Genomic DNA, 8248 nt, shown 5'->3' with positions numbered 1-8248 from the left:
ATCCCAATTATCCCAGTCACTGAATCAATCCACCTCATAGAGGGTCTTCCCCTCCTGTGCCTGCCCTCCACCCTCCCAAGCACGATGTCCCTCTCAACATTTACTGCTTCCATTTTCTGTGTGTGTATGAAGTATGGAAAATGAAGATGTGAACCATCTTAATATTGATACAAGAATTCTGCAGGGATCACCCCCTCCAGAAACAATGACTTTTTAACCTGTAAAGTTAGTGCTCTAGAACAGAAATCCAAAGTCTCTGTAAATTTTCATTAAAATGAATAATAATAAAAAAGGAGGGTGAAAGGGCTTTATTCCACATTAAAACTAGAGACTGTGCTTTTCTTACACCTCCCTCATCTCCTTTCATTTAAAATGGCAACTCTTTCTCAGGACAAAGTCCTTTTCTCCCCGTAAAGGCAGATCTTCTCTGGGGACTTCCTGATCAGTGGATCCTGCCTTTGCTAGGTGGTCAGGGCCATGTGTGTCCTGGACTGGAATGGACTTAGCATGTGACCAGAAGCCCCCTGCAGCTGTATGCCCAGCTCCCTTTCAGGTGGTAAATGAAGGCTGAGGAGGTGCCTTCTTAATTCCATGACCATCAGGATCTGGGGATCTCCCTCTTTCTCTGTGTTTCACCAGGACCCTGTCACAACTGACTACAGAACAGAGTTGCAAAAGGAGCTGAACTGTCTCTTCTCCCTGCATATCCTCCCCCACAATCTTGTGACTTTTATAAATATAAAGCCAATTCCTCTGAAATGAAACCAAATCAGCTGAGGCTGGACCACTGCCCCCACCCACGGCACCCTGCATGTGTTGGAGTCAAAACTGTGCCCCGCAGGGTATCAAGTTTCCTCTGACTGGACACTTTGTGCTTCAGTTAGCAACTAGGCATGTTGTTTGCACAAGCCACAATGCCTGGAGTCCTCTAAGACGGGCTCCCAAGATGATGCTTAAAGAAAAATGACCCTTCTCTGTCTGTCTTCCCTCAACCCTGATGTCAGTCCTGTTTTACAACAGTGGCCCTATGCAATATTTGTCCTTTTGTGACTGAGATATTTCACTCAGCATAATGTCCTCCAGGGTCATCCATTTTGCATAATATTTCATGATTTCCTTGTTTTTCAATGCTGCATAGTATTCCATTGTGTGAAAAGGAGGGAAGGAATGATGTATACTGCATTCAAACAGATGAGGGAGAGAACTGTTTAAAAGGGGCATATGAATGGGTATTCTTGTCATTACAGAAGTCCAGAGTGAAGGCTGCATAGTGGAGTGAACTTGCGGGGGAGGGACTGCATAACAAAGAGATTTACTTTTCAAGGAGAAGAGTGAATTGGGGTGAGGGGGTGGGTAGGAAGAAAAGTGCAACAATGAATGACTGGAAACCCTAAGTTTCTGTAAACTTTCATTAAAATGAATTAAAAAAGAAAAAGGACCCAAAGCCAGTCTCTTTATCTAGAAACCATCCCGCAAGTACTCACAATCCAGAGACCTGAGTTCTAAGTGCTCCTGGCTCATTGCTAACCTGTGTGTCCGCCAACTAGATTCTGGCCCACGGGGACCCTGTGTGTGAGAGCAGACCCTTAGCACCCCAGCTTTGGTGTCCTTGGCTGAGACCACGGTGGTGCTAGGTGGATTTGAACTGCCAACCTTTAGGCCAGCAGCTGGTTATGAACAGCTTGCACCATGCTGGGGCCTGATTCTTTGCTAGAGACCCTCAGCTGAGGGTAACCTCCCTGCAGGCCTCCAAGGCTGCTTTCTGTCTGTTTACCCTGGTAAGAAGCACTGCAGCAGACAGGACCACGGAGGAGGCTGTTTTATTGGATGTCCGTTTCGTCCCACAGGGAGGTCACGACTCCGCGGTGTGGATGGCACAACACAAAACCTCATCTAAACAGAAGTCATAGACGTGATCTCTGGCCAGCAAGCCCTGGGGCACCTGGCCACCCTCCCTGGGAACTTTGCAGCTGACTGAGTTGACAGATGACGTCACTATCCTTCAGTCTCTGCGTGTTGCATCGCTTTCCAATAAAACAGCACTTGGATCGTCACAAAATAGATATATAAAAAGAGAAAGCAGTATTTCCTTTTGAAGACCAATGCCTCCGCAGTGCACACTGCGACGTGCCATGCAAACCCACAGCTGCTCTGTGCCCCCTTCAGGTGTTCTTGTTTAATTTGAAAATTAACAAATGGAATTACAATGGTCTATTGCAAGTATTAGTAACGTAACACTTAAGTGCAATTCCCTCTGGCTACTGCGCCATAAACCCTGCACGAAACGTCCGTCACAGGAGCAGCAGACGGCCAGCCAGCCTCGGACTGCATCCCCCGGAGACACCGCCCTCCCTCTGCCCACCCTTCATATCCAAAACTCCCCCAACGGCTTCTTGTCCGTTTCCAGCCTCAGCCAAGGTCAGGGTGGGGAGAGAGGCCCACGAGCTTGCTACGGGTGCTGCCCCTGCCCCGCTGGTCACTGACCACAGGACCTGTCACCTGCACCCGGCAGGTGGCATCTCGGCGAGTGGTCACCGTGCGGCTCGCCTCCCGGTTCATGTCCCCTGCCCGTCACTCGGAGCAGCCCCGGGCAGGGTCACACGGAGCTGAGCTTGACCAGGCCCCGCACGGAGTCCTCATGCAGAGAGTCCTGGCTGGCCAGGCCCAGCGTGTGCATGGTGCGGCTGTGGGCCAGCGGGCTGCCGGGCACCAGCCTCCGGGGCGGGGAGGGCGCCTCGTCGGGGGTCAGGAACTGGTGGGCCACCTGCTCGTCCTTGAGGGGCAGCACGTCGGCCAGCGCCGCCTCCGAGGCCAGGTTGGGCATGGAGGAGGGCGGCGTGGGGGGGCCCAGCGTCAGGCTGGTGCACGGTGTGCCCAGGCCGGCCTTCCCGGGCCCGTGCAGCTCGTCGCTGGTCAGGCTGGGCTCGCTCTGCAGCAGGGGCGTGGCCGCGGCCTGCAAAACGAATTTGGTGCTCTGAATGCACTGGTCCTGGTCACACTGGAGGGCGGAGGGAGCCAGCAGAGGACAGAGGACAGAGGGAGGAGGGAAGGGAGGGAGGCGAGAAGAGAAAGAGCAGTTAGTGGGACCAGGGCAGGCAGGAGGGTGGGCAGCCACAAGGATACACAGCACCTACCTTCCCCAGAGTCACCCCCAAACCCAAGTCCTCCCTGACCCACAGCAAGCATGCAGGACAGGGTGGGACGGCCCCATGGGGATTCTTAGACTATCACGCCCTTCTCCTGCAGAGCAGCCGATGGGTTCAAACCGCCGACCTTTTGGTTAGCAGCCAAGCCCTCCACCACTGTGTCTCCAAGGTTCCCTATTCTGGGGATGCACATCTCAAAACCACGTCTAAGTTCACTGTCATTAGTCAGTTCTGACTCACAGCTGCCCCCTATTGGGCTTCTGAGGTTGTATGTTGCAAGGTGGGAGACCGCCCATCTTTCTCCTGTTGTTTTGAATGTAGAGTCAGAACTGACTCATAACTGAGTTTTCATAGGTGGGTTTTCAGAGGCTGTAAATTGCAGGGAAGGAGAGTGCCAATCCTTCTCCTGTGAAGCAGCTGGTGGCCCCGAACTGCGTGCCCTTGGGATTACAGCACAGCTTCTTGACATATGGCCACCAGAGCTTGAACCACCAGAGAGGAGCGACATAAGGCTTCACCGTACAGATGACACGACCAGGATGTTGATGTTAGTAGGTGCTGTCGGGTCGAGTATGACTCATAGCGACCCGATGAACAGCCGATCTGAACCCTGTGCTGTGCCAACCTCACCATCTCTGATGTCTCAATACAGATAATTCCCAAATAGAGTTCTGGTAAGGATCAAAAGGGGGGGGGCATGAAGAACTTTACTGAGTGTTCATTAAAAAACAAAACAAAACACAAAACTGTCACCGAGTAGATTCTAACTCACCATGACCCTGGAGGGCCAACACAGCATTGCAGGATTGTAGATTTTTATGGAAGCAGAGTGCCTGATCTTTCTCCCAAGGGGCACCAGGTGGCTTTGAACCTCTGGCCTTTAGGTTAACAGGTGAATCCTTAGCCTCTGCACCCTGAGGGTTCTCTGGAGGTAAATCCAGCGGGTAGTGAACAGCAGCACCTGAGATGCATCTAGCCCAGCTATGGAGTAGCTCTGCAGGTACTCATGGAGTCACCACAAACCGGGCTCACCACACGACAGCAACTACACAGCACCTACACGGCCTGTCCAGACAGTATGGCCCCGAGGGCCCGTCTGCACCCAGGCATGGCGGGTCACACAGGACACAATGCTCCTCACCTGTCAAGTCGTAGACGACTCATAGCGACCCCATGAACGAAAGACCTGAGCACTGTTCATTCATACACAGAGTTTCCGGAGGCAAGCCATTTCGGAAGTGGATGCCACTCCTGCTTCCAAGCTTGTTTTAATCGGGGAGCTCCACCAAACACTGTCCACCATGGGTGACCATTATCACATCTGGCACATCAGTGTCACAGTGTTTAGCATCACAGAAACCCCGACTTACCTCTGTACAGCAATGCACAGACTAGTGCTATACCACTTAGAAGAATGTTCGACAAAAAAACAATTTGAACCAGGCCTGAGGGCTGCAGATTAAAATCACCCACCTTGGTCTTGGTAGCATAACTTTCTGTCCACTAGGTCAATGTAGCTCTCTCTGTGTTGTCATTGCTATTGTTGTTAGGTGCCATTGAGTTGTAGAGGACTCATAGCGACCCTATGAATGAAAGGCCTGAGCACTGCTCATAGGGTTTCCAGAGGCAAGCCATTTCAGAAGTGGATGCCACTCCTGCTTCCAAACTTGTTTTAACCAAGGAGCTCCACCAAACACTGTCCAGAATGGACAACCATATCCCACTAGCTGTTATGAAAACAAGAAGCTCAAAGCTGATCGCCGTCAAGTTGGTTGGAATGGACTCCTGGCTGACCCTCCCGTGGGCTTCTTCTCAGCAGAGAAGGAGACCCCCCAGCCTGCTGCCTCGGAGTCCACAGATTCTAACCACCAGTGAGGCGCATGCAACCTTTGGACCAGGAGCCAAGTTCCTACTGACTACGCCACCAGCTTCCACAGAATTAACAGAGAATGATGATAGGACAGTGGGAAGGAAGTTCTGATGGCTGAGTGGTAAGAAGCTGCACTGCAATCCCAAAGGCACACAGATCGAATCCACCAGCTGCTCCATGGGAGAAGGATGGGCAGTCTCCTCCTGTGTGATTATACTGCCTCTGAAGACTCACTATAAGATGAGCTAGGACTCAGTTCCAATTTGAAGGCACCCAACAACAACAACAACAGTTGGAAGGAGTCTCTGCATGAAACAAACATTTCATACACAGCTGCTGAGATCAGAGCCTACCCATGAGACCCCTTGGGAGAAAGGCCTGGCCAAGTCATTAAAAAAATTAAGCCACTGAAACGTCTATGAAGCGAAGTTCTGCTTTGACACACGTGGGGGTGGCTGTGAGCTGGAATCAGCTGGATGACAGGTGGGGAGAGCAGGGGAAGAGCTGCAGCGCGACACGTCATGTGGGAAGAGTGAGGCGCAGGGAGGAGGTGGACCCGGCCCCCACTCTCCTCGCCTGTCCATCCTCTACTGTGTTCACACTCCATCTATCTCCCTTTTCGCCTTTTCCAAGTACTCATGGGCGTCCTCCAGAATCTTCTGGAATGAAGTGGCTGCCAACAGTGGTTAGTTAATTTCTGTACAGCTCATACACCCTGGATCCTGTCTAATTCAGATGCACCGGATGTGCCTTTCGGGGCCTTCAGCTACTAATCCACCTTTGTTGACTTAAAGCCAGGCTGACCCGTTCCTGTGGCGCTGCTCCCTGGTGCTGCTGAGTCTGTTAGGCCCCACGGGGACCCTGTTCATGACAGGAGGGAGCACACTGGCCCTTCGACACCCTCACATTGGCTGGTGTGCTTGAGCTCAATGTGGTAAACACTGTGTCCATCTCACTGAGGGTCTTCTGTGTCAATGACCCTCTACTTGGCCAAGCACGATGTCTTCCTCCAGAGAGGGTCCTCTTGATAAAATGCCCCCCACCCCCATGAGATGAAGCGTCTTGTGATTCCCATCTGCCTGGGGTGGATTAACTCTGAAGATAAGGACGTTACTGCTCCCTGTCTGGCTTTTCTTTCACGTTGCTGTGATGTTGGGATGCTCAGCAAGATCTCCCACACAGGACAGGTTTCGGTGGAGCTTCCAGGCAGAAAGAAAAGACCGATGGTCTCCATGGAGCCAATGGAAGGGGAGCCCCGAGGGGGGAAGACACTAGAAGTACATGGTGGGTCTACCAAGACACCCCACGACTCCAATGACCATGAAGTGGGAACTGAGTCATTTGTTCCATTGGACCATGAGTTAAAGTCAACGCAATGTCAGCAACAGTGAAGCTCAGAGCCCAGGACCAGTTTCACCGCCCTTCTGAGGCCTGTTTCTGTGCATTCTGCTTCCAACACCTCCCCTTCAATGATATATGACTGGCCAGCAAAGGTGTCACTTTGTATCACAACAAGATAAAGGTAAATAATCCAATAGAAAAATGGGCACAGGATATGAACAGACACTTCACACCAAAGAAGACATTCAGATGGCCAACAAGCACATGAAGAAATGTTCAAAATCCCTGGCTCTAAGAGAGATGCAAATCAAAACAACTAGGAGATATCATCTCACCCCAGACAGAACAGCAAAATTTAACAGAACAGAAAGCAATAAATGCTGGCGAGGTTGTGGAGAAACCGGAACTCTTATTCACTGTTGGTGGGAGTGTAAAATGGTACAACCACTTTGGAAGGTGGTATGGCACTTTCTCAAAAAGTTGCAAATAGAGATACCATTTGATCCAGCAATTCCACTACTGGGAATATACCCCAAAGAAACCATAACTGACATCCAAGCAGATATATGCACACCCATGTTTATCCCAGCTTTGTTCACAATAGCAAGGAGCTGGAAACAACCTAAGTGCCCAGCAAGAAACGAATGGGTAGAGAAGCTGTGATATATTCACACAATGCAATAATATGCTGCATTGAAAAACAAGGAACTCATGCAATATTATTCAAAATGGGTGACCCTGGAGGACATTATGCTGAATGAAATACCTCAGTCACAAAAGGACAAATACTGCATAGTATTACTGTTGTAAAACAGAACTGACATCGGGATTGGAGCGAGACAGAAAGATGGGATAAATAATGTATACTTCATTGAAACAGATGAGGGAGAAAACGGTTTAAAATGGATATGTGATTCGGAATATGTGACAGGAGTCCAGAATGAAGGCTGCATAGTGGAGTGGACTTGGGGGGAGGGGTTGTAAAACAATGAAAGAATTTTTCTTTTACTTTTCCAAGAGGGTAGTGTTCTGGGGGGGAGTCTTGGGAGGGGAGAAATGTGCAACAATGAATGAATGGAAATCCAAAGCCTCTGTAAATTTTTACTGAAATTAATAATAAAGTAAAAAACACACACACACAAAAAAACCCCACCAACAAAAGGTCATTACAAAGACAGGAAAGGAAGAAAAGCCCAAAATGGGGGCCAGAAGAGACTCTAAAACTTGCACCAGAACACAGAGGGGCCAAAACATGGAAGAAATGCTGAAGTAAGATAAATGAGCAGAAAATTTTAAAGGGTAAAAAAGCATAACAAAAAAGTTAAAAAAAGTATTATAACAAAATGTGCAAAGAGCTGGAGTCAGAAAATCAAAAGAGAAGGCAATGCTTGGAATTTCTCAAGCAGAAAGGACTGAAGAACAAATTCAAGCTTTGAATTGAAATACTGAAGAATTCCACCAGCAAAATATTGAATGATGCAGGACACATGGAAAGAAAATGGACGGAAAACACAGTCACTGTGTCAAAAAGAATCAGATAACATGGAATCATTTTAGGAAATAGTATATAATCTCTTGATTATATACTGAGGGTAACAAGAGGTTCAAACTTCCCTGAAGACACTGGTATAAAGTAAGGCCCCAGGAACTGATGGATTATCAGCTGACATGTTCCAATAAGCAGTTCCAACTCTAGTGTGCTCACCAGTTTATGCCAAGAAATGTGGAAGACAACAACCTGGCCAACTGACTGAAAGAGAACTATACTTGTTCCTATTCTCAAAATTTGTGTCATCTGCATAATGCAGGTTGTTGATGATTCTTCCACCAATCCTGATACCACATTCCTCCTTGTACAGCCCAGCGTCTTGGATGATCTGTTCTGCATACA

At 49.2% G+C, this 8248-nt stretch overlaps 1 protein-coding gene across 1 annotated transcript in view; it reads right to left on the bottom strand.

Annotated features, from left to right (window-relative positions):
• Positions 1-2596: 2596 nt before the first annotated feature.
• ZDHHC14 (zinc finger, DHHC-type containing 14) overlaps positions 2597-8248 on the bottom strand; it is a 385293-nt gene continuing 379641 nt past the window's right edge. Inside the window, exon 9 of the mRNA XM_006882757.1 lies at positions 2597-2998. Within this exon, the coding sequence (XP_006882819.1) occupies positions 2597-2998 (402 nt within the window). The remainder of the gene's footprint in view (positions 2999-8248) is intronic.

Source organism: Elephantulus edwardii, unplaced genomic scaffold, assembly GCF_000299155.1.
Source record: "Elephantulus edwardii isolate Elephantulus edwardi_28Jun2011 unplaced genomic scaffold, EleEdw1.0 scaffold00024, whole genome shotgun sequence".
NCBI classification, from domain to species: Eukaryota; Metazoa; Chordata; class Mammalia; order Macroscelidea; family Macroscelididae; genus Elephantulus; species Elephantulus edwardii.
Note: the sequence above shows the minus strand (reverse complement) of the source record. Positions and strands in the feature narration are given on the sequence as shown.